This window comes from Tachyglossus aculeatus, chromosome 11 (genome assembly GCF_015852505.1).
Source record: "Tachyglossus aculeatus isolate mTacAcu1 chromosome 11, mTacAcu1.pri, whole genome shotgun sequence".
NCBI classification, from domain to species: Eukaryota; Metazoa; Chordata; class Mammalia; order Monotremata; family Tachyglossidae; genus Tachyglossus; species Tachyglossus aculeatus.
Window position 1 is genome coordinate 48,897,355 of NC_052076.1, and position 25,444 is coordinate 48,922,798.

The 25,444-nt window shown below is 49.1% G+C and overlaps 1 protein-coding gene across 1 annotated transcript in view; it reads right to left on the bottom strand.

Moving 5' to 3' along the window:
• Positions 1-20,875, bottom strand: part of DBNDD1 (dysbindin domain containing 1) — a 32,418-nt gene extending 11,543 nt beyond the window's left edge. Inside the window, exon 1 of the mRNA XM_038753980.1 lies at positions 20,508-20,875. Coding sequence (XP_038609908.1) covers positions 20,508-20,538 — 31 coding nt within the window. The 5' untranslated portion in view covers positions 20,539-20,875. The remainder of the gene's footprint in view (positions 1-20,507) is intronic.
• Positions 20,876-25,444: the final 4,569 nt, after the last annotated feature.

Here is a 25,444-nt window from a genome sequence, read left to right on the forward strand (position 1 = left end):
CCCTGTATCCTCCCCAGCGCTTAGAACGGTGCTTTGCACATAGTAAGAGCTTAACAAATGCCATTATTATTATTATTATCCACGGACTCTCATCGAGAAGGATATTGGCCTCTTCTTGGTTTAGAAGGTATTTTTTCATGGTTTTTGTTAAGCACTTACTTTGTGCCAGGCACTGTACTAAGCACTGGGCTAGATGAAAACTAATCAGTTTGGACATAGGCCACATCCCACTTGGGATCACAGTATTAATCCCTATTGTATAGATGAGGTAACTGAGGCACAGAGAAGTTAAGTGACTTGTCCAAGGTCACACGGTGGACAAATGATGGAGCTGGGATTAGAACCCAGGTCCTTCTGATTCCCAGCCCACACTCTATCTTGGAGAAGCAGCGTGGCTCAGTGGAAAGGGCACGGCCTCTGGAGTCAGAGGTCATGGGTTCGAATCCCGGCTCTGCCACATGTCTGCTGGGTGACCTTGGGCAAGTCACTTAACTTCTCTGAGCCTCAGTTACTCCATCTGTAAAATGGAGATTAAGACTGTGACCCCCATGTGGGACAACTTGATCACCTTCTATCCCCCCCAGCGCTTAGAACAGTGCTTTGCACATAGTAAGCGCTTAACAAATGCCATTATTATTATTATTATCATTAACCACTAGGCCATGCTGCTTCTTTCTCATTTTTGATGAGGTATTTGTGAGTCTCCCCGATTACAGGGGAGTCTCCCTCGCTCCTTGCGTGTTAACATTTTTTTTCTCCTTACCCCCACAGATCTCTTCCATTTCTAACAGAGAGGGCACCCATGGGGGATCCCACTTCTCTGCTCAGTGACCAAAGCTTATCCCTGCAGAAAAATCACTGTGAACCCTGGGGATGGGGAAAAACGGGGTTGGGTGTCCGGTTGGCTCAATAGGTGGGACGGCAATGCTCTTCAGATTGGGGGGACGGTCCTGCCCCTCATAGCGCTTAGATTGCAGCCATTATAATTCTGCTTTAGGCCAAGGTGTTGGGAAAGAGCTCCGCAGCCCAAGTAACAGTGGTGGTTTGGCCAAGGAGAATCCATCACTGCAGGTGAATTGACCCATCCCAGGGGGGTCCTGGCAGTTTCTGGTAAGGCCAGAGGGACGGGCTTCCAGCTGCCCTGGAAACTGATGCTAGCGACCCCAGGACGGGTGGCTGAGGTGGTGGCAGTGTGGCTCAATGGAAAGAGCCCGAGCTTTGGAGGCAGAGGTCGCGGGTTCAAATCCCGGCTCTGCCACTTGTCAGCTGGGTGACTTGGGGCAAGTCTCTTCACTTCTCTGGGCCTCAGTCCCCTCATCTGTAAAACGGGGATGAAGACTGGGAGCCCCCCATGACTCCGCTCTCTCATTCACCCCTCACATCCAAGCCGTGACCAAAACCTGCCGGTCTCAGCTCCGCAACATTGCCAAGATCCGCCCTTTCCTCTCCATCCATACCGCTACCCTGCTCATTCAAGCTGTCATCCTATCCCGTCTGGACTACTGCATTAGCCTTCTCTATCTCCCATCCTCGTGTCTCTCTCCACTTCAATCCATACTTCATGCTGCTGCCCGGATTATCTTTGTCCAGAAACGCTCTGGGCATATTACTCCCCTCCTCAAAAATCTCCAGTGGCTACCAATCAATCTGCGCATCAGGCAGAAACTCCTCACCCTGGGCTTCCAGGCTGTCCGTCCCCTCGCCCCCTCCTACCTCACCTCCCTTCTGTCCTTCTCCAGCCCAGCCTGCACCCTCCGCTCCTCCACCGCTAATCTCCTCCCCATGCCTCGTTCTCGCCCGTCCCGCCATCGACCCCCGGTCCATGTCATCCCCCGGGCCTGGAATGCCCTCCCTCTGCCCATCCGCCAAGCTAGCTCTCTTCCTCCCTTCAAGGCCCTGCTGAGAGCTCACCTCCTCCAGGAGGCCTTCCCAGACTGAGCCCCTTCCTTCCTCTCCCCCTCGTCCCCCTCTCCATCCTCCCCATCTTACCTCCTTCCCTTCCCCACAGCACCTGTATATATGTATATATGTTTGTACATATTTATTACTCTATTTATTTATTTATTTTACTTGTACATATCTATTCTATTTATTTTGTTAGTATGTTTGGTTTTGTTCTCTGTCTCCCCCTTTTAGACTGTGAGCCCACTGTTGGGTAGGGACTGTCTCTATATGTTGCAAATTTGTACTTCCCAAGCGCTTAGTACAGTGCTCTGCACATAGTAAGCGCTCAATAAATACGATTGATGATGATGATGATGATGACAACCTGATCACCTTGCAACCTCCCCACACTCTATCCACCTGGCCATGCTGCTTCTTTCTCATTTTTGACGAGGTATTTGTGAGTCTCCCCGATTACAAGGGAGTCTCCCTCGCTCCTCGCGTGTTAACACAAGTGCTTAGAACAGTGCTTTGCATATAGTAAGTGCTTAATTGATGCCATTAAAAAAAAACTGATCCACGGTAGTAGCTGCTATTGCGGCCGATGAAAAAAACACAGATAGCCCTCCACACTATCTCTTCCTTGCCCTTCTCTGCTGCCAGCCAGCTGTTGCCACCATTACCACCTGGTAGCAAAGGGGCGGCTACAACAGCGGAAGGTGATAGTGAGAGTGACACCAGTGCTGACTCACTCGTCATCCTCCCTCCCTTCTCCATCTTTCTTCTCCCTCTCCACAACTCCCTATCCTCCCTTTCCTCTCTTCCTTTTTCTTTCTGTTTCTCTTCCTCCTCTATGTCTCCCCACCTCTCTTTCTTTTTGTTCCCCTGAGTGTCCTGCCCCCATCCCATCTAAGCTAACCAGAAATCTGGTCCCTTTCCAGATTTCTTGGGCAAGTCACTTGGGCAAGTCACTTCACTTCTCTGTGCCTCAGTTACCTCATCTGTAAAACAGGGATGAAGACTGTGCGTCCCCCGTGGGACAACCTGATCACCTGGTATCCCCCCAGCGCTTAGAACAGTGCTTTGCACATAGTAAGTGCTTAATAAATGTCATTATTATTATTATTATCAGTGCTTAGAACAGTGCTTTGCACATAGCACTTAAATGCCATTATTATTATTATTGTTGTTATTATTATTATTATTATTATTAATTATTTCATCAGTATTAAAGACCCCAAAAGAAATCTGGGGTTGTCTTCACTTTGGCAACCCTTTAAAAGGATGTCATTTGGCTGTCCTTCCTTCTTGGAGTTCTTCTAGGGTACAGAATGTAAAAGTTATCCAGGAAGTCAGTCATATTTAGTTGTTGTATTTAATATTATTTATCATATTGAACACTTACTGTGTGCAGAGCACTGTACTAAGTGCTCGGGAGAGCACATTGTAACAATAAAACAGGCATCTTCCCTGGCCACAGCGAGCTTACAGTCTAGAAGGGGAGACAGACATTAGTAAAAACGAAATTACACGTATGAACATATGTGCTGTGGGGCGGGGCGGGAGAGAAGTGAATAAAGGGAGCAAGTCAGGGTGATGAATCACGGAGAAGCAGTGTGGCCTACTGGATAGAGCACAGGCCTGGAAGTCATAAGGACCTGGGTTCTAATTCTGCCTTCATCAATTGTATGCTGTGTGAACTTGATTAAGTAGCTTCATTTCTCTGTGCCTCAGTAACCTCATCTGTAAAACGGGGGTTAAGACAGCGAGTCCCAAGTGGGAAAGGGACTGTGTCCGACCTGATTATCTTGTATCTCCCCTAGTGCTTGGCATATAGTTAGCGCTATGATTATTATTATTATTACCCTGTTTCTGTCTCCTTCCATTAGAAGCACCAATTCCACTGGTTTTCACTCCCTGCATGGAGGAGGGCAGCCTCACCGCCAACGCTGCCAGAAGGCGAGGACCGCCCTGAGATCGCATCGCATCAATCAATCAATCAATCGTATTTATTGAGCGCTTACTGTGTGCAGAGCACTGTACTCAGCGCTTGGGAAGTCCAAGTTGGCAACATCTAGAGACGGTCCCTACCCAAGAGCGGGCTCACAGTCTAGAAGGGGGAGACAGACAACGAAACAGAACACATTAACAAAATAAAATGAATAGAATAGATATGTACAAGTAAAACAAATGAATAAATAGAGTAATAAATAGGTACAAACAGGAAGGGTCAGTCTGAGGCCGGGACCCCTCTCCATCCCACCCGCCGCCATCTCGTTCCCCTCCTCACTCACTCGCCTCCTCAAGACAGCCACCTCAAGAAGGCCTCAAGGCCTTCCCAGACTGAGCCCCTTCCTTCCTCTCCCCCTCGTCCCCCTCTCCATCCCCCCATCTTACCTCCTTCCCTTCCCCACAGCACTTGTATATATGTTTGTACATATTTATTACTCTATTTATTTATTTATTTTACTTGTACATATCTATTCTATTTATTTTATTTTGTCAGTATGTTTGGTTTCGTTCTCTGTCTCCCCCTTTTAGACTGTGAGCCCGCTGTTGGGTAGGGACTGTCTCTAGATGTTGCCAATTTGTACTTCCCAAGAGCTTAGTACAGTGCTCTGCACATAGTCAGCGCTCAATAAATACGATTGATGATGATGATGATGAAGACAGCATCGCTCGGGACCTGGGAGAAGCTGTGAGAACCAAGTGACCCAGGATGCTCCCCCACTTTCTTTCCTCAGTTGCCTTGGTGATTTCACTCCCTGAAGCTCCAGGGCACACGTCCCAACTCACATTCGCCCGGAGAAGATGGTAGGGTCTGCCCTGGCAGTGCAGCAGGAGGGGGAGGAGGAACTGTTGGGACAGCTGGGGAGACAGAGCTGAAGGAAGGAGGAAAATAGCAATCAATCAATCAATCAATCGTATTTATTGAGCGCTTACTATGTGCAGAGCACTGGACTAAGCGCTTGGGAAGTACAAATTGGCAACATATAGAGACAGTCCCTACCCAACAGTGGGCTCACAGTCTAAAAGCAGAGAAGGAAGGGCCAGGAGCCAGCCCAGCGGGGGCAGAAAGTGAGATCCAGAGAGCAGCCCCTTCCCCACAGCACCTGTATATATGTATATATGTTTGTACATATTTATTACTCTATTTATTTATTTATTTTACTTGTACATAGCTATTCTATACGGCACGTACGTATTCTATTCACATACGGCAGCCTGGCTCAATGGAAGGAGCTTGGGCTTTGGAGTCAGAGGTCAGGGGTTCAAATCCCAGCTCCGCCACTTGTCAGCTGTGTGACTCTGGGCAAGTCACTTCACTTCTCTGGGCCTCAGTTACCTCATCTGGAAAACGGGGATTAAGACTGTGAGCCCCTTGGGACAACCTGATCACCTTGTAACCTCCTCAGCGCTTAGAACAGTGCTTTGCACATAGGAAGCGCTTAATAAATGCCATTATTTAGAGAAGCAGCGTGGCTCAGTGGAAAAAGCACAGGCTTTGGAGTCAGAGGTCATGGGTTCAAATCCCGGCTCCACCACTTGCCAGCTGTGTGACTTTGGGCAAGTCACTTCACTTCTCTGGGTCTCAGTTTCCTCATCTGTAAAATGGGGATGAAGACTGTGAGCCCCACGTGGGACAACCTGATCACCTTGTAAATTCCCCAGCGCTTAGAACAGTGCTCTGCACATAGTAAGCACTTAATAAATGCCATTATTATTATTATTATTCTCTTTATTTTATTTTGTTAATATGTTTGGTTTTGTTCTCTGTCTCCCCCTTCTAGACTGTGAGCCCACTGTTGGGTAGGGACTGTCTCTATATGTTGCCAACTTGTACTTCCCCAGTGCTTAGTACAGTGCTCTGCACACAGTAAGCGCTCAATAAATACGACTGATTGATTGATTGATTGATTAAGCGCTTACTATGTGCAAAGCACTGTTCTAAGTGCTGGGGAAGCTACAAGGTGATCAGGTTGTCCCACAGGGCGGCTCACAGTCAATCCCCATTTTACAGAGGCGGTAACTGAGGCATCGCTCGGAGTGTGAGGTAAATGGTAGGTTACATTTATCTAATAATAATAATAACGATGGCATTTATTAAGCGCTTACTATGTGCAAAGCACTGTTCTAAGCGCTGGGGAGGTTACAAGGTGATCAGGTTGTCCCTCATGGGGCTCACAGTCTTCATCCCCATTTTCCAGATGAGGGAACTGAGGCCCAGAGAAGTGAAGTGACTTGCCCAAAGTCACACAGCTGACAATTGGCGGAGCTGGGATTTGAACCCAGGACCACTGACTCCAAAGCCCAGGCTCTTTCCACTGAGCCACGCTGCCTCTCCAGCGCCTGGCACATAGCACTCAACAAACACCAAAATTATTATTATGACTGTTATTAATATTAGTGGCTGCTCTGAGGAATGTTACGTAGTCCGCACTGCCTTCTTCCAACCCAACGAGCCGGAGTGGGGAGAGCGGAGAAAAGCTGCGGATGGCCTCTCCCGTCTCGGAACGGGTGCTGGTTTCGAGAAGAGAACAGAGCTTTCCCAGCCCGGGCAGCCTCCACCAGCTAGCCCTTCTACTTCTAGGAGGTAATAAAATAATAATAATAATAATGATGGCATTTATTAAGCACTTACTATGTGCAAAGCACTGTTCTAAGCATGCAGAGGATGAGTGTGTTTATAGACTATGAGCCCACTTTTAGACTGTGAGCCCACTGTTGGGTAGGGACTGTATATGTTGCCAACTTGTACTTCCCAAACGCTTAGTACAGTGCTCTGCACACAGTAAGCGCTCAATAAATACGATTGATTGATTGATTGAGTGAGTGAGTGAGGTGAACCCGCCCCCCTTCCTGCACTTGGGAAGGCCCTTATGACCGTGCACAAGAGGGGCCGCAGACCCCATAGCCCATTGTATGTCTGAAAGCAGAAGTGGTTGTGAGCTACTGTGTGTATTTGTGTGTGGGGATGGATCCGCCACTGGTCAGCTGCGTGACTTTGGGCAAGTCACTTAACTTCTCTGGGCCTCAGTTACCGCATCCGTTAAATGGGGATTAAGACTGTGAGCCCCCATGTGGGACAATGTTCCCCCGGGCCTGGAATGCCCTCCCTCTGCCCCTCCGCCAAGCTAGCTCTCTTCCTCCCTTCAAGGCCCTACTGAGAGCTCACCTCCTCCAGGAGGCCTTCCCACACTGAGCCCCTTCCTTCCTCTCCCCCTCATCCCCCTCTCCATCCCCCCCATCTTACCTCCTTCCCTTCCCCACAGCACCTGTATATATGTATATATGTTTGCACATATTTATTACTCTATTTATTTATTTTACTTGTACATATCTATTCTATTTATTTTATTTTGTCAGTATGTTTGGTTTTGTTCTCTGTCTCCCCCTTTTAGACTGTGAGCCCACTGTTGGGTAGGGGCTGTCTCTATATGTTGCCAGCTTGTACTTCCCAAGCGCTTAGTACAGTGCTCTGCACACAGTAAGCGCTCGATAAATACGATTGATTGATTGACTGATTGACAACTGATCACCTTGTAACCTCCCTGGCGCTTAGAACAGTGCTTTGCACATAACACGCACTTAACAAATACCATCATTATTATTATTTATGTAAATGACAGGGTATGCATGCGTCAAGGGGCATCCTGGTGGGGGGAAGGGAGAGGATATTATTAGCAGCCCCCAACCTGCAAATAATTAAAGACACTGGGCGTGAACAGAGGCCTATTATGAGGAGCTGCCAAGCACATCCGCTTGGAGGGAGCACAGATTCACATCTCCACCATCCAGATTCCCCTCTCAACCCGCCCTCCGGCACAGCACACAGTATTCCCCAAGGCAGGGCTGAGCGGAAGAGAGCCCAGGGATCTCATCCCTGCCCGCCGGACACCGGCTAAGGACAGACAGTGGACCACAGAGCCCTTAAAATCCTCCTCGGGCAAGGAACCTAGGTGACAGGGTCTGGCGGCAGCCGCTCACATATTTGATGTGCCCCTTCAAAGCCCTACTGAGAGCTCACCTCCTCCAGGAGGCCTTCCCAGACTAAGCCCCCTCCTCCCCCTCCCCATCCCCCTGCCTTATCTCCTTCCCCTCCCCACAGCACCTGCATATATGTATATATGTTTGTATGTACTTATTACTCTATTTATTTTATTTGTACATATTTAGTCTATTTATTTTATTTTGTTAGTATGTTTTGTTTTGTTGTCTGTCTCCCCCTTTTAGACTGTGAGCCCGCTGTTGGGTAGGGACCGTCTCTATATGTTGCCAACTTGGACTTCCCAAGCACTTAGTCCAGTGCTCTGCACACAGTAAGCGCTCAATAAATACGATTGAATGAATGAATGAATGAATGTGGTAAAAACTCCTCACTCTCGGCTTCAAGGCTGTCCATCCCCTGGCCCCCTCCTACCTCACCTCCCTTCTCTCCTTCTCCAGCCCAGCCCGCACCCTCCGCTCCTCTGCCACTCACCTCCTCACCGTGCCTCATTCTTGCCTGTCCCGCCGTCGACCCCCGGCCCACATCATCCCCCTGGCCCGGAATGCCCTCCCTCTGCCCATCCGCCAAGTTAGCTCTCTTCCTCCCTTCAAAGCCCTACTGAGAGCTCACCTCCTCCAGGAGGCCTTCCCACACTGAACCCCCTCTTTCCTCTCCCCCTCCCTATCCCCCGACCCTACCTCCTTCCCCTCCCCACAGCACCTGTATATATGTTTGTACAGATTTATCACTCTACTTATTTTACTTGTACATATTTACTATTCTATTTAGTTTGTTAATGATGTGCACCTAGCTTTACTTCTATTTACTCAGATGACTTGACACCTGTCCACATGTTTTGTTTTGTTGTCTGTCTCCCCCCTCTAGACTGTGAGCCCATTGTTGGGTAGGGACCGTCTCTAGATGTTGCCAGCTTGTACTTCCCAAGCGCTTAGTCCAGTGCTCTGCATACAGTAAGTGCTCAATAATTGAATGAATGAACGAATGTGGTGGTCCCAGCACCAACCCCACCTCTAGCTCCCTCCACAAGACCGCATGCGGACAACGAAATCGATGCCAATGAGAGAGGGTTGGCCGGGAATTGGAGCCCTCAGAGGCCCAGCAACAGAACCCGATCCTACATCCTCTGTCTTCTTCGCCGGCCTCCGCACCTGCCCTTTCTTTCCCTCTCCTGTCTCCTGGCGCCTGTCGTTTGATTCTCAACAGCACAGCCCGGAGGAGGAGGAATGGGGAGAGATGCCTCTGAGCGGCACTTTCTCACGGCTGGGAGGTCACCCAGATCTCTCTCAGAGGGGAACCACGGCGGAGAACCAAGCCCGCAGCTGGGAGAGCTCCCCGGGGGCCAGCGGAAACCAGAAGGAGCTGGCCTCTGCTTGCAGTAATCGCTGTTTCGTTGGCAGCCCGGTCCCAAAGCCGAAGAGGATTTTGATGGTGATTACGGTACTAGTTCAGTGCTTACTAGACAAGCAAGACAGAGGGAGGGGGCTGTGATTTTAGGTCTCCATGGATTGGCCGTGAGCACTGTAGAATTTCGTTATCCCTCTGGTTAGCCTCTTTTTTTTAATTAAATGGTATTTGTTAAGTGCTTTCTATGTGCCAGGAAACTGTACTAAAAGCCGGGGTAGTCTCACCCTCGGCTTCAAGGCTGTCCATCCCCTCGCCCCCTCCTACCTCACCTCCCTTCTCTCCTTCTCCAGCCCAGCCCGCACCCTCCGCTCCTCTGCAGCTAATCTCCTCACCGTGCCTCGTTCTCGCCTGTCCCACCATCGACCCCCGGCACACGTCATTCCCCCGGGCCTGGAATGCCCTTCCTCTGCCCATCCGCCAAGCTAGCTCTCTTCCTCCCTTCAAGGCCCTACTGAGAACTCACCTCCTCCAGGAGGCTTTCCCAGACTGAGCCCCTTTCTTCCTCTCCCCGTCGTCCCCCTTTCCATCTCCCCCATCTTACCTCCTTCCCTTCCCCACAGCACCTGTATATATGTATATATGTTTGTACATATTTATTACTCTATTTATTTATTTATTTATTTATCTTGTACATATCTATTCTATTTATTTTATTTTGTCAGTATGTTTGGTTTTGTTCTCTGTCTCCCCCTTCTAGACTGTGAGCCCGCTGTTGGGTAGGGACTGTCTCTTTGTGATGCCGACTTGGACTTCCCAAGCGCTTAGTACAGTGCTCTGCACACAGTAAGCGCTCAATAAATACGATTGATTGATTGATTGATTAATCGGGTTAGACAGTCCCTGTCCCACATGGAGCTCACAGTTTTACTCCCCATTTTAACAGATGAGGTAACTGAGGCACAGAGAAGTTAGGTGATTTGCCCGAAGTCACACAGCTGACCAGTGGTGGAGCCGGGATTAGAACCCAGGTCCTCCTGAGTCCCAGGCCCATGCTCGATCCAATAGGCCACGCTGCTTTAAGGCAAGCGCGAGGGAAGGGTTTGGCAGCCCACACCAGGCAGCTGAGATTCTGAAGAAGCTTTTGACCCAGACTTTCAATAAGGCCATTGCTCAGCCCCTCCTATTCCTGATTATTCTGTATCTACCCTGGCACTCAGAACAGTGCTTGGCACATAGTAAGCACTTCACTTCTCTGGGCCTCAGCTTCCTCATCTGTAAAATGGGGATGAAGACTGTGAGCCCCCCGTGGGACAACCTAATCACCTTGTAACCTCCCCAGCGCTTAGAACAGTGCTTTGCACACAGTAAGCACTCAATAAACACAATTGAATGAACGAATTAACAAATACTACAGTTATTATTATTATTACCCCATCTCCTCCTCCTCCTCCATCTCTCCCTCCCTCCCTCCTCCTCACACTGGTTAAGTTAGATGCTAACACAGCCCGAACCTACAGACCTCAGCCCCCCGGTTAGTGAATTTCCTCTTCCACTATACAGACCAACATAATAATAATAATAATAATGTTGGCATTTGTTAAGTGCTTACTATGTGCAAAGCACTGTTCTAAGCGCTGGGGGGGATACAAAGTGATCAGGTTGTCCCACGGGGGGCTCACAGTCTTAATCCCCATTTTACAGATGAGGTAACTGAGGCTCAGAGAAGTTAAGTAACTTGCCCAAGGTCACACAGCAGACATGTGGCAGAGCCAGGATTCGAACCCATGACTTCCGACTCCAAAGCCCGGGCTCTTTCCACTGAGCCACGCTGCTTCTCATCTTTCCTTGACCTTCACCCCAGCGTGTGTCTTAGTCACTCCAGCTCCCTGTGAGTTCAGGGCCAGAAGGGGATGGGAAGACATTGGCCTGACTTTCCTGTTCTCTTAGAGACCCTTCCCCTCTCCTGCTTTTGCCCATGACAACTCACAGAAGTTCTGTTTCACAGCCTAAGAACAGGTCAGACTGAAAATCTGCCTTCTCAGAATAATAATAATAATAATAATGGCATTTATTAAGCGCTTACTATGTGCAAAGCATTGTTCTAAGCTTCCTGCAGGTCCCAGAGGCCACCCTAGGCCCTCGACCTTCGGAGGGAGCTGGCTGAGGAGAGAGTTGTCCCTCCCCTGGAGTTGGTAAGACCTGGAAACAAGTCCCAGGCATACTCTGGAACAGAAGCCCAAAGCCTGGAGATCGCCAGAAAAGAGGAAAACACAAATCTCTGACAACCCTTTGGGTAGTTATTTCCAAAAATATCGGGGCAAGTCATTTCTCGGACTAATCCCCCTTAGCAGAGCTTCTGGAGAGCACCAGAGCAGTATTGGTCAGGACTTGGGTCCCAGGTCATGTTTGGATAGAGTTTGGGCTTGGGATTCAGAGGATCAATCAATCAATTGTATTTATTGAGTGCTTACTGTGTGCAGAGCACTGTATTAAGTGCTTGGGAAGTACAAGTTGGCAACATATAGAGACGGTCCCTACCCAACAGTGGGCTCACAGGCTAGAAGGGGGAGACAGAGAACAAAACTAAACGTATTAACAAAATAAAATAAATAGAATAGATATGTACAAGTAAAATGAATACATAAATAAATATGTATAATATTACACATATTATAATATATGTAATATATTACATATATTAATAAATATGTAATAAATATGTACAAACATATATACATATATACAGGTGCTGTGGGGAAGGGAAGGTGGTAAGATGGGGGGGATGGAGAGGGGGACGAGGGGGAGAGGAAGGAAGGGGCTCAGTCAGGGAAGGCCTCCTGGAGGAGGTGAGCTCCCAGTAGGGCCTTGAAGGGAGGAAGGATCTGGGTTCTAATCCGCCACTTGTCTGCTGTGTGACTTTCGGCAAGTCACTTCACTTCTCTGGGACTCAGTTTCCTCATCTGTAAAACGGTGATGGAGATTGGGAGCCCTATGTGTGCCAGGGACTGTGTCCATTCATTCACTCATTCAATCGTATTTATTGAGCGCTTACTGTGTGCAGAGCACTGTACTAAGCGCTTGGGAAGTACAAGTTGGCAACATATAGAGACGGTCCCTACCCAACAGCGGGTCCAACCAATCTTCTATCTATCCCAGCACATGGTACAGTGCCTGCCACACAGTAAGTGTTTAGAGAAACAGCGTGGCTCCGTGGAAAGAGCCCGGGCTTGGGAATCAGAGGTCATGGGTTCTAATCCCGGCTCCGCCACTTGTCAGCTGTGTGGCCTTGGGCAAGTCACTTCACTTCTCTGGGCCTCAGTTCCCTCATCTGGAAAATGGGGATGAAGACTGTGAGCCCCACGTGGGACGACCTGATCACCTTGTTTCCTACCCAGCACTTAGAACAGTGCTTTGCACATAGTAAGCGCTTAATAAATGCCATGATGATGATTATTATTATTATTAAACAGACACCACCGTTATTATTGTTATGTTTCTGGAAGGCCAGATGAGGCACCGGCCATTAGAGTGGCAGCAGTTGGGTCAATCAAGGCTTGTCCTGTGGTTTCTGGGTGTAGCAGTACATCTGTTGCTGCCCGAAACCCTGTTCTGAGACCCCACTCCTGGTGAACAAAGGGAAGAGTAGACAAGGTCACGGAGCCCGCCAAACCCCAGCCCCGGTTGAAGAGCAGCAGCGGTCTGTACTTGCTTAATAATAATAATAATAATGCTGGTATTTGTTAAGCGCTTACTATGTGCAAAGCACTGCTCTAAGCGCTGGGGGGAACACAAGGAGATGAGGTTGTCCCATGTGGGGCTCACAGTCTTAATCCCCGTTTTACAGATGAGAGAACTGAGGCACAGAGAAGTGACTTGCCCAAGGTCACACAGCAGACATGTGGGGGAGGCGGGATTCGAACCCATGACCTCTGACTCCCAAGCCCGCGCTCTTTCCACTGAGCCACGCCGCTTCTAGAGGAGTAACGTTGCTCAGTAGATACAACACAGGCCTGGGACTCAGAAGAGCTGAGTTCTAATTCTGGCTCGCCCATTCAACCATATTTATTGAGTGCTTACTGTGTGGAGAGAACTGTTCTAAGCACTTGGAGAGTACAATTCAGCAATAAAGACAGACAATCCCCGCCCACACCAGGTTTACAGTCTAAAAGGGGGAAGACAGACATGCTTTGCACATAATAAGCGCTTAAAAAATACCATCATTATTATCAAAACAAGTCAATAGGCTCTATCACTTGTCGTCTTTATGAACTCGGACAAGTTACTTTTCTTCTCAGAGCCCCAATGAACTCATCTGTAAAATGGCGTTAAAGAATGTGCGCCCCATGTGGGACTGTGTCCAACCTGACTGGCTTGTGTTCACCCCAGCGCTTAGCACAGAGCCTGCACATAGTAAGTGCTTAACAAATACAAAAAAAGAAAAAAAGAAGAGGCTGGCAGTCTCTGGTTATAATAATAATAATATCAATCAATCAATCAATCGTATTTATTGAGCGCTTACTATGTGCAGAGCACTGTACTAAGTGCTTGGGAAGTACAAGTCGGCAACACATAGAGACAGTCCCTACCCAACAGCGGGCTCACAGTCTAGAAGGGGGAGACAGAGAACAAAACCAAACATATTAACAAAATAAAATAAATAGAATAGATAGGTACAAATAAGATAAATAAATAAAAAATAGAGTAATAAGTATGTACAAACATATATACATATATACAGGTGCTGTGGGGAAGGGAAGGAGGTAAGATGGGGGATGGAGAGGGGGACGAGGGGGAGAGGAAGGAAGCAATAATAGTAATGATGACATTTATTAAGCGCTTACTATGTGCAAAGCACTGTTCTAAGCGCTGGGGAGGTTACAAGGTGATCAGGTTGTCCCACGTGGGGCTCACAGTCTTCATCCCCATTTTACAGATGAGCTAACTGAGGCTCAGAGAAGTTAAGTGACTTGCCCAAGGTCACCCAGCAGACATATGGCGGAGGTGGGATTCGAACCCATGACCGCTGACTCCAAAGCCCGTGCTCTTTCCACTGAGCCACGCTGGTTCTTGGGCTGGGGGTGACTGCCGTCTGTCCTTAAACCTTTTGGTGAAGCTGAGGAGAAACCTGTCCTGATGCCTGGTCTCTGCAATTGATAATAATAATAATAATAATGGCATTTATTAAGCACTTACTATGTGCAAAGCACTGTTCTAAGAGCTGGGGAGGTTACAAGGTGATCAGGTTGTCCCACGTGGGGCTCACAGTCTTAATCCCCATTTTACAGATGAGGGAACTGAGGCACAGAGAAGTTAAGTGACTTGCCCAAAGTCACACAGCTGACAATGGGCGGAGCCGGGATGACCTAGACGCAAAGTGTCCAACCAAGTGCCCCAAACCACAGGAGATGCTGGTCCCAGCAAATGTCTCTTCACCCGCCTCACTTCCTTGGAAGCCAACTCAGAGCCAATCCAGTACCGGGGCATGGGTCAAGTCAGGGCTTCGACTAGGCCCAGGCCAACTTTTGGTTTCTTTTTGTTTAATAATAATAATAATAATAATAATAATAATAATAATAATAATAATGGTATTTGTTAAGCGCTTAACAAACACTGTTCAAACTGTGACAAACACTGTTCTAAGCGCTGGGGAGGTTACAAGGTGATCAGGTTGTCCCATGGGGGGCTCACAATTTTAATCCCCATTTTCCAGATGAGGTAACTGAGGCACAGAGAAGTGAAGTGACTTGCCCAAAGTCACACAGCTGACAGTTGGTGGAGCTGGGATTTGAACCCATGACCTCTGACTCCAAAGCCCTGGCTCTTTCCACCGAGCCACACTGCTTCTTTTGTTTGTTTTTTAAATGGCGTTTTTTAAGCCCTTACTATGTGCAAGGCACTGTTCTAAGCACTGGAATAGACACAAAGTAACCAGGTTGGACAGGGGGGACAACCTGATCACCTTGTAAACTCCCCAGCACTTAGAACAGTGCTTTGCACAGAGTAAGCGCTTAATAAATGCCATCATCATCATCATCATAGTCCATATCCCACAGGGGGCTCACAGTCTTAATCCCCATTTTGCAGGTGAGGTAATTGAGGCACAGAGAAGTTAAGTGATTGGCCCAGGGTCATGCAGCAGACAAGTGGTGGAACTGGGATTAGAACCCAGGTCCTTCTGACCCCCGCTCTATCCACTGAGCCATGCTGCCTCCTGTGTGAGAGTTCCCTAGCCACCCAAGCAGCTCCAAGGCCAACCTGAGGGGATGGATTTGCTGCGGAGCAGGCCATCAGTGACCCTGGATGTCCCAGACCTGAACCGCCAGATAGCACAGCACAGTAAGCTAATAATAATAAAAATAAAAATAATAATATTTATTATCTTAGAAATCGTCTGAACAAGTGGAGATCTCCAGCTAATCTCCTCATCGTACCTCGCTCTCGCCTGTCCCGCCATCGACCCCCGGCCCACGTCCTCCCCCGGGCCTGGAATGCCCTCCCTCTGCCCATCCGCCAAGCTAGCTCTCTTCCTCCCTTCAAGGCCCTGCTGAGAGCTCACCTCCTCCAGGAGGCCTTCCCAGACTGAGCCCCTTTCTTCCTCTCCCCCTCGTCCCCCTCTCTATCCCCCCAACCTTACCTCCTTCCCTTCCCCACAGCACCTGTATATATGTATATATGTTTGTACATATTTATTACTCTATGTATTTATTTATTTTACTTGTACATATCTATTCTATTTATTTTATTTTGTTAGTATGTTTGGTTTTGTTCTCTGTCTCCCCCTTTTAGACCGTGAGCCCACTGTTGGGTAGGGACTGTCTCTATATGTTGCCAATTTGTACTTCCCAAGCGCTTAGTACAGTGCTCTGCACATAGTAAGCGCTCAATAAATACGATTGATGATGATGATGAAGTGGAGAAGCAATCAGCACAGGGCAGGGGCAGGAGGAAGGAAGGAAGCAACGCAGAGTGGAGCGGAGACAGATAACACACCTCCTAGTCCCGAAGACACATCCCAGTGGATACGGCTCCGACCCATCTCCAGGTAGGAGTCCATTTTAAAGGGTTACTTTCTTTGGAACAGGCACTGAGGCAGAGGTTAGGTCAAGACCATCGAAGGGTTCAGATCCTGAAGGAAGCGAGAGCGGGCCAGGCTCTCTTCCTCAGAAAGACCCTAGAGGGATCACCTCCCGGCTGACCATCAGCAGCGGCTATTTACTGAACTCCCATGGGGTGCACAACTTGGTGCTAGATCCGTGATTAGAGGTGCAAATGCCCTTTTTCTAGCTATAATCTGAGCCTACAGTTAATTCCTCCCTCCCTCCACTACAACCCAGGGGGAGGGCGATGGGTGGCAGACAGTTTTCCCCTGGGGATTGATAGCTGAAAGGAAATTAATTTCATCTCTGCCAAGGTTCTGACCCGTTCTCCACTCTTAATTAACACCGGGCAGCTAGTTGGCATTTTGAGACAATGGCAAGCACTAGAGATGGTGAGTTTACCCCCAGGCTAGTGGTGGGGAGGACCATGAGAGAAACAGTTGTCTGAGCTGCAGGAAGAGAACACTGAAGGGTCTCAAGGGGCTGGATTGTGGGGGGACGGACCGCCCGCTCCCTCCCAGCTCCCAAATCCATGAATGACTGAACCCCTGCTCGCTTTATGAATGGATGAGGCAGTGGGGATTTTCCATCGGTGAATCTGGCTAGTTGCCCTCAAGGGAAGGTCAAGGGCAACGTGGAAACTAAACTGAGAAAGGAGGGCCAGTGGGGAATCCTGCTGCTGGGAGTTCTTTCCTTCCTCTTGGGAAATTGCAGATGGGGTTTCTGAACTATGGGGAGGGAGAGCTGATTTCTCCTCCTACTAACAAAATAAACTCCAATAGCACTTTTACTTGGATTTGCCCTCCCTTGCACTTGAACTTCCGCTCTTTATTCACCCCTCCTCCAAGAGGCCTTTCCTGACTAAGCCCTCCTTTCCTCTTCTCCTACTTCCTTCTTTGTCACCCTGACTTGCTCCCTTTATTCAGCCCTCCTCCCAGCCCCGCAGCACTTACGGACATATCTGTAATTTATTAATATTAATGTCTGCCCCTCTAGAGCGTAAGCTCGTTGTAGGGAAGGAACATGTCTATCAACTCGGCTATATTGTACTCTCCCAGGCGCTTAGCACAGTGTCCCGCATACAGCAAGCACTCAATAAATACGATCGATTGATTGCTAGCAGGCGCTCGTGGAGGTAATGGCTCATAGGGCTCCCCCCTCAGCCCGGCGTTCTCTAGGCTACGAGACGGTGGGCTGGGGAACAATGTTGTGGTCTGGCTTCCGACCGTGGTCACCCTGGGTCTTGGGTTTGAGCTATAAGAGGCATAGTGGGATTTTTAATTTGCAACCACCATCTCCCCTTGGCTGCTCTTGAAGCCACAAGACCCTGGGGGATCCCTGTACCTGCTATTTCTAACCTCTTCCTCCCAGCTAAGTTGCAGACTAAAGCCACGCCAGCCTAAGGAGACTGGGCAATATTCTGCCCTATTTGTAGTCTACCTGGACCTTGGCTCTTTCCCAACAGAGCTGGTCTGGCTCACTGCCAATTACCCTTGGGGTGTCAGCCAACAGGCACAAAAGACAAAGCTGGGACCTGCCAAATTCATTTCCCATGAGGTGCCACCCCTGGATTTGAACGGCTGAGAAGTCTGCGGGGCCTTGGGAGGAGGCATCAGAGAGGGAGGAAAGTCTCTTTGGCATGGCGGCAGCTTTCATCCCAGTGGCCTGCAGGGCCCTTTGCTTCCGAACACAGTACGATGGGGTTTGCAGCAACCGCCAGACAGAGAAGGATGGGCTGGGGGATGAGGGCGTGGAGTTGACGCTGGCCTGCCTGTTTCTGTGACGCTGACAGATATTCAGCTGTACGGGGGGACACGGGCAGGGTAGGGTGTGCTCTCGGCTTCCACATCAGCTTGTTGTCTCAGAAGTCCAGATGGATCTGGTCCCCTCTCCAGAAATCATGCCATCCCTCGCTCCCTCTAGGCAGGGTGAAATGCGGACTAAGAGGGGCTGGCTTTTTTCCCTGGACTCTGTCCCCTCCTCCTCACCCTCTCTGGGGGGAATACACCTGCCTTGTACGCCCTGTCTGACCCTAAACACTAGGACCCCCCCCCACCCCCGACACTCCAGACCCTCACACATGCATCCCTCCCATCCTCCCAGCCCAGTCCCGGTCCCTCCCTCTGGCTTTCTCCAGCCTGTCGATATGGTTTCCAGGCAGCTAATGAGCTCGAGTGCCTGCCTCATTTCCCTCACCCGCACCCTTCCCCGGGGCTTGCTCTCCTCAGCTACTGAGCAAAAAACAAAGCAGCCCCACAGCAAAGGGTGACTAGCAGGTTGAAAACCTCAGCCTAGAGGACCACAAAGGGCTTAGCATGAAACTCTGGAGCTGCTTGGACCATCTTTGATCCTAGCCTCCTACTGCCCCAGTCCCTTTCCCCCACAGCCCACTCTCCCCAATCCCATTCTTCCCAAGCCCACTGTCTTTCCCCGAGTCCACTCTCCATTCCTCCACTCCACTCTCTTCCCCAGCCATTCTGTCTTCCCCAGCCATTCTCTCACCCCCAGCCCACTTTCACTCCCAGCCCATTCTTTCTCCCCAGCCCACTCTCCCTCCCCCAGCCCACTCCCCATTCCCTCAGTCCACTCCCTATTCCCTCAGCCCACTCCCCATTTCTCCAGTCCACTCCCCATTTCCCCAGTCCAATCTTAATTTCTCCAGTCCACTTCCCATTTCACTCCCAAATCCCCTGCCCTCTCCCCATTCCCACCCACTCCCGCCCAGCCCACTCCCCTACTCCTCCAGGCTATTCCCCACTCCCCCCAGTCCACTCTCCACCCCCAGACCACTCCCCACCCATACTACTCTCTCCCAGCCACCCTCCCATGCCCTACTCCAACCACGAGTCAAGAATTCAGAGTGCCTTAATTCTTGTGAATTTCAGGGTAACATGGATCCATCCATCGGCCATGGGCATCGATGGGTAGCTAAGAGATTTTAGTTCAGTGCAAAAAGTCCTCATTCAATGAGCCGGTGGGGCTGCCTCTTCTCCTCATCTCCTCCCACCTGCCGGCTTCTGAAAGGCTCCTCTGAAAGACCGCTTGGCATCTTACAGCTGAGGAGCATATTCATGGAGGCAGGAGAAGCGGCAGGAATCACTAATCAAAAAGTTCCAATCTAGAGGCCAGCTCTGTGCCTCCAAGCTGAAAAGAAACTGCAGGAAAGCTGCAAGAGTTGGGGTGGGCCAGTTTCCCACCCCTGACCATTTGAGAAAGAAAGCATTTCAGGATTAAAAAAAAAAAAGCAGAACCGGGTTGAGTCGGAGACCAGAGGCAGAGATGGCACTGCCACCCACGGGGGCAGGGCAAACTCTAAGGGCCTCTGGGTGCAACCTGGCTTTTTCCTGCGGGTTTGCGGCTGAACAACTGGGCAGGAGGGTGGTACCATGGAGGCCGGTCCTTCCTTCCGTACTGAGGCTATTCGTTCTGCATCGGGTGTATCGGCCTCCAAGTTTGACCCCAGGGAGAGATTGAATGGGGGTCAGGAGGCAGATGGGTGTCTGGAGAGGTGCTGGAAAAAGACAGATGCCTGGTGGAGGGGGGCAGAGGGGTTCTGCTCCGTTCCCGTCCAGGGGAAAATATCAGGGTGCTGGGTTCACCCCAACTCAGAGCCTACGGCTGTTGGGACTTGCTTTCTGCAAGCCGAACTTTCTTTCGGGGGCTCTTGGGGATAGAAGCTGGGAGCCCCATGTGGGACAACCTGATTACCTTATTATCTTACAGTGCTTGACACATGGTAAGCTCTTAAATACCATTATTATTATTATTATGATAATGATGGCATTTATTAAGTGCTTACTATGTGCCAAGCACTTTTCTAAGCACTGGGGAGGTTACAAGGTGATCAAGTTGTCCCACGGGGGGCTCACAGTCTTCATCCCCATTTGACAGATGAGGTAACCGAGGCCCAGAGAAGTGAAGTGACTTGCCCAAAGTCACCCAGTTGACAATTGGCGGGGCCAGGATTTGAACCCATGACCCCTGACTCCAAAGCCCGGGCTCTTTCCACTGATCCACACTGCTTCTCTAATGATTGTGATACCCGCAGTAGGGAATTTAAACCCAGGGAAGGAAGCCCTTCGGAGCATCGGTACAGACGGATCATCCTTCTGCCCATGCGGGGCTGCCAAATTCCCAATGCCAAGTCTAAGAGGGAAAGAAGGGTCACTTACCTAAGGTGCCAGGCCCATCCGGAGACTCCATGGGGCCGGGTTAGAGGGGTCGGATGCTTCTTCCCGGCTTGGCGAAGGCGAAGTGGGGGGACGGGATGGTGCCAGCCAGCCGGAGGAGGTGTCAGCCCCCAGCCCCAGGCCCAGCCTGCCCGTTCCTGCCCTGAGAACTGTGTGCCCGGGAGGACCGCACCAGCGCAAATACACATTGCCAAGCAAAGGAAGGAGGAGCGGGGAAGATCAGTTCGCACAGAGCAGAGCCCTGTCGCAAAGTAAGCATCGCATTGCCAATGAGCAAAAGGCAACACGGAGAGAGAGAGAGAGACTGCAGAGAGGAGAGGGAGGGTGAGAAAGTGAGTGTGAGAGACACTCTGGCCAGCAGCCCAGGCTGGGAGGGAGAGGAGGGGGGCCCTTGGGGGTTGTGTGTCTGGGTGTCTGGGTGTGTGTTGCCGTGACAAAGCTTGGAGCCCATTCCCCGGTGGCAAAGCTGAGGCTCCGGGAGACGCCTCCCCCTTCCCGGGAAGGGTCCCCGGAGCCCCCCAATCCCCGCCCCCCTCCAGCCTGCCGCAGCTTCGCTCCTGGGGGGGCTTCCATGGGGAGGTGTTTCTCATCAATATTTCACACGCCCCTTCTCTGCCTGCAGTGGCTCGGCCTTAACGCCTGCCCTGCCTTCTGCAAAAAAAAAAAACACACACACACACAATCTCACACACACACCCTCCCCCCCCCCCTCAGACACACACACACACATCCCTTCCCCTTTCTTCTCTCCCCCCAACTCCCCCCAGCCATTTTCACTACAGTCAACTCCCATCTGGGTTGGTGGGTTGTTGTTTTTTTTTTCCCCCCTCCTGGACTTCTTTGTCAGGCACATTGGTTTTGTTTGTTTAAAAAATGACAATCGGTGTGGATCCCAGAGGCATTTAAGGCGGTCCAGCCGAATTAACCAGCAGCAGCAGCAGGAAAGGGAGGAGGAGGAAGGGGAGGAGGGAGGATGCTGAGGCCTGGCAGGAGGGGCCTCCATGCCAGAGCAGACATGGCTGGGCAAGAGCAGCGATGGTGAGGCGCTTAGTACAGTGCTCTGCACACAGTAAGCGCTCAATAAATACGATTGATTGATTGATTGGGGCTATCGCTGGAGCCCGGACAGGATTGCACTGCAAGCCAAGCCGGGCAGGGCTCAGGATCCGCTGTTGGAAAATTAAGCCCAGGACAAGCAGGGGGGTGCTTAATTCAAAAAGCAGGGGCCTGGGGCTCAGGCGATCTGGTTCTAATTAATAAAACTTGAGGTATCTGTTAAGCACTTACTATGTGTCAAGCACTGTACGAAATGCTGGGGGAGAGACAAGATGATCAGGTCTCACTGTCTAAGTAGGATGGAGACCAGGTATTGAATCCCCATTTCGCAGATGAGGGAAATGAGGCACATTCATGCATTCATTCGTATTTATTGAGCACTTACTGTGCGCAGAGCACTGGACTAAGCGCTTGGGAAGTACAAGCCGGCCAAATATAGAGACGGTCCCTACCCAACAACGGGCTCACAGTCTAGAAGGGGGAGACAGACAACAAAACAAAACATGTAGACAGGTATCAAAATCGTCAGAGCAAGTAGAATTATAGCTATAAGCACATAATTAACAAAACAAATAGAATAGTAAATATGTACAAATAAAATAGAGTAATAAATCGGTACATATATACAAGTGCTGTGGGGAGGGGAAGGAGGTAGGGTGTGGGGGGGTGGGGAGGAGGAGAAGAAAAAGGGGGCTCAGTATGCGAAGGCTTCCGATTACAGATCCAAGTGCATAGGGTGAACTGGAATTCTGGGCAATTATGTATGGGCATCACAGATTGGTTCCAAAAAAAAAAAAGTATCAGAAAATAGCCCTTGCGGTTGTAGTAACTTCTTCACCATCTTTTACCCCAAAAGTTAGGTACCTCTAGGGTTCTGGGGTCGAGCAAAAGCTGATTCTGAGTCACACTTGCCTGAGCTCCTTTAAATACTAACTACCACGGTGTTAGTGCTAAAACAAACCTCCCTCTTGTGTTTCTGGGCCCCAGCATCCTATTACACTGCGGCCCTGATCGGAGGCTGTCAGTTTTTCTGAAGGATGGAACAATATTGGGAATATTGGAAGTTGGCCAAGATTCCCGAACTAATTTCATTTATCATTTAAGCCAGGACTCTAAGGCAATTTCCAAATCGAAAGGCTATTTCATGGTGCATCACAGAATACCTCGGAGGGAAAATGAATGGTCAGTAACCCAAATAATTAATAATTAATAACCAACCAAAATAAATGTTTCACCCTGAGCCCTCATTTCCTCTTCTCCCGCTCTCTTCTGCATCACCCTTGCACTTGGATTTCACCTTTTATTCACCCCTCCCTCAGTCCCCTGGCACCAACGTACAGATCATAAACTTATTTATTTATATTAATGTCTGTTTTCCCCTCTAGACTGTAAGCTCATTGGCAGGGAATGTGTCTATCAACTCTGTTACATTGTACTGTCCCAAGCGCTCAGTACAGTGGCTCTGCACACAGTAAGCACTTAGTAAATACGATTGGTCGATTCATTGCTTGGAGAGAGAGAAGGGGAGAGAGAACTATCCTTTATTTTTGAAAATTATGCTGCTGCTGATGAGCTCGCTATCCATGCATAGTGAGTATAACGCGAAAGACCAATGAGGGACCAAGCCTCTCTCCTCTCTGGGTACATGTAAAGATAGTTATTCTCATGACACTAATGCATTTGTCCCATTCAGAGCTTGCCTCTTTTCCAGCAGGCCTTTCAGTATCCTGATTTTTGCCAAGCCACGGGGAGAGCAAGATCTCTCTCCTGATTGCCGCCCTTCAATCCCCCCAACGCCCATCCCCGCATCAGTACACTGGTAGGTTGCATTGTTTGAATCGGGGCTTCATTTTGTCTTTAAATTGTTTCATTCTGGCTTTCTGGCTTTTATGTGCCCCCTCTTCATTTCACCCTACCACAACTATTTGGGCATCTGGCTTTCGTCGATTCTTCTCTCCTGTTTTGCTCAGCGAGTCTGGGAACGGTGCTTTAGTGCCGGTGTGCTGGATTCCAGGCCTCTCTTGCTGGTAATCTTGTTCTGCCATTTGGTGTTCAGAATGGTTTGTTGTGACCTCGGTGAAACTGTCCAAGAAGCTAAATGTGACTTTGTCTCCATGAAGTTGGACACACCCAACAGTTAAATAAACTTTCAGCTCGGTATGGAGTTTGCTGTCCCTTGTTCCCACGCTTTATTAATCTGTCTAAAGCAATGCTACCACTCAGGGAGAAAAGGGTTTCTTTACAGAGTCGAGAAGTGGGAACTCTGATAGACCCAAGGGCAACATGATGGAGACACCCCTGCTCCTCTTCAGGGGGCCTAATGAAGCAGAGCAACAGAAACTAAACCACATTTGGACAGGTGTGGGTCAGTTTTCTTCTTCATCTCAAGCTTCATAGATTGAAAGCTCTTCAAGTGACAGATTCCGTGTCTAATTTCCACTTCTATACCCTTTTTCTAATATATGTATTTGTTAAGTGCTTACTCTGCACCAGGCAATGAACTAAGTGCTAGGGTAGATACAAGCTAATTGGGTTGGACACAATCCATGTCCCATGTAGGATTCCCAGTCTTAATCCCCATTTTACAGATGAGGTAACTGAGGTGCAGAGAAGTTAAGTGACTTGCCCAAGGTCACACTCTCGTCAAATGGCAGAGCCGGGATTAGAACCCAGGTCCTTCTTACTCCCAGGCCCTTGCTCTAGCCATTAGGCAACACTGCTTCTCTTTATCAGCCTTTAGTGCAGTGTTCTTCACACAATGGGTGTTGAATAAATACTATTGCTACTACTACTCCTTGAGTCTCGATCCCGATCAATGAATTAGAATTAGAAAAGCTCACTCAAATCGATCTCCTTCAGCACAAAGGGCCTCAGACAGATATGATACCTTTAACCCGGTCTTTCTGTTAATGCACAATACTCACATGAGCTTTAAGCTCACCTTAAATAAATATTCAATTTATAGGATCCCTTGTTACCTCTGGAAACAAGCTACATGCTCTGTCAGTCCGGTTATTCTGGGAATGAACATTTCAGCATCCTCTGCATCATATTGTCCCTGACTTGATTGAAACAGTGGGCTTCCTGCAGTGGGAAAGTAGGAAAAGCACCAAAGATGAAGATGTTGTAAGTTAAATTCTAGATGATGCGTGAACTTGCCTAATTGCCGAGGACTGTTTTGTTGGGATAAACTTCAGTATCCGTCTTTCTGGATTGCCAGGTTAACTCCTAAATTCTTCTGCCATATGCACATTCTAAAGACTCTGAGCTTTGAAAATTGTTAAATCTTGGGAATTCCTCAGAATAGAAGGTTAAAAAGTAAAACAAATAAATTGGGACGTGACTGTATGAGTCACCCTGTGTCGACTCTCTTTATAGTCACACAGCTATGTTATTAACAGAAGCCTTCCGTTAAGGAACCTCACATTCCCCAAATCAAGAATTCTGTTGTCGCTGCTGCTGCTGCTGCTTCTGCTTCTGAAAACTCCCTTCTCTGATTCTTCCAGGGCAATTTCAGACCCCTCTCTTTGGGACACAGAGCACTATGGTGCAGAATTCCCAAAGAGCATCTCATGACCCCGGGGCCACGGAGTTCAGGATGTGCTACTGTCAACTATTTCTAGTCCAATTGTGCAGAATTGTAATGATACTGACTCGAGTTTGCCACTCTAAATGTATATTGACCAAGCACCTTGTTCAGGAAAAAGTTTCAATAAGTCAATCAATCTATAATATTTATTGAGCACTTACTGCGTGCAGAAGAATTGCATTAAGTAAGCACCTGGGAGAGTACAAGAGTTGGTAGACATATCCCCTGCCCACAAGGAGCTTATAAGCAGAGTGGGAGACAGACTTGAAAATAA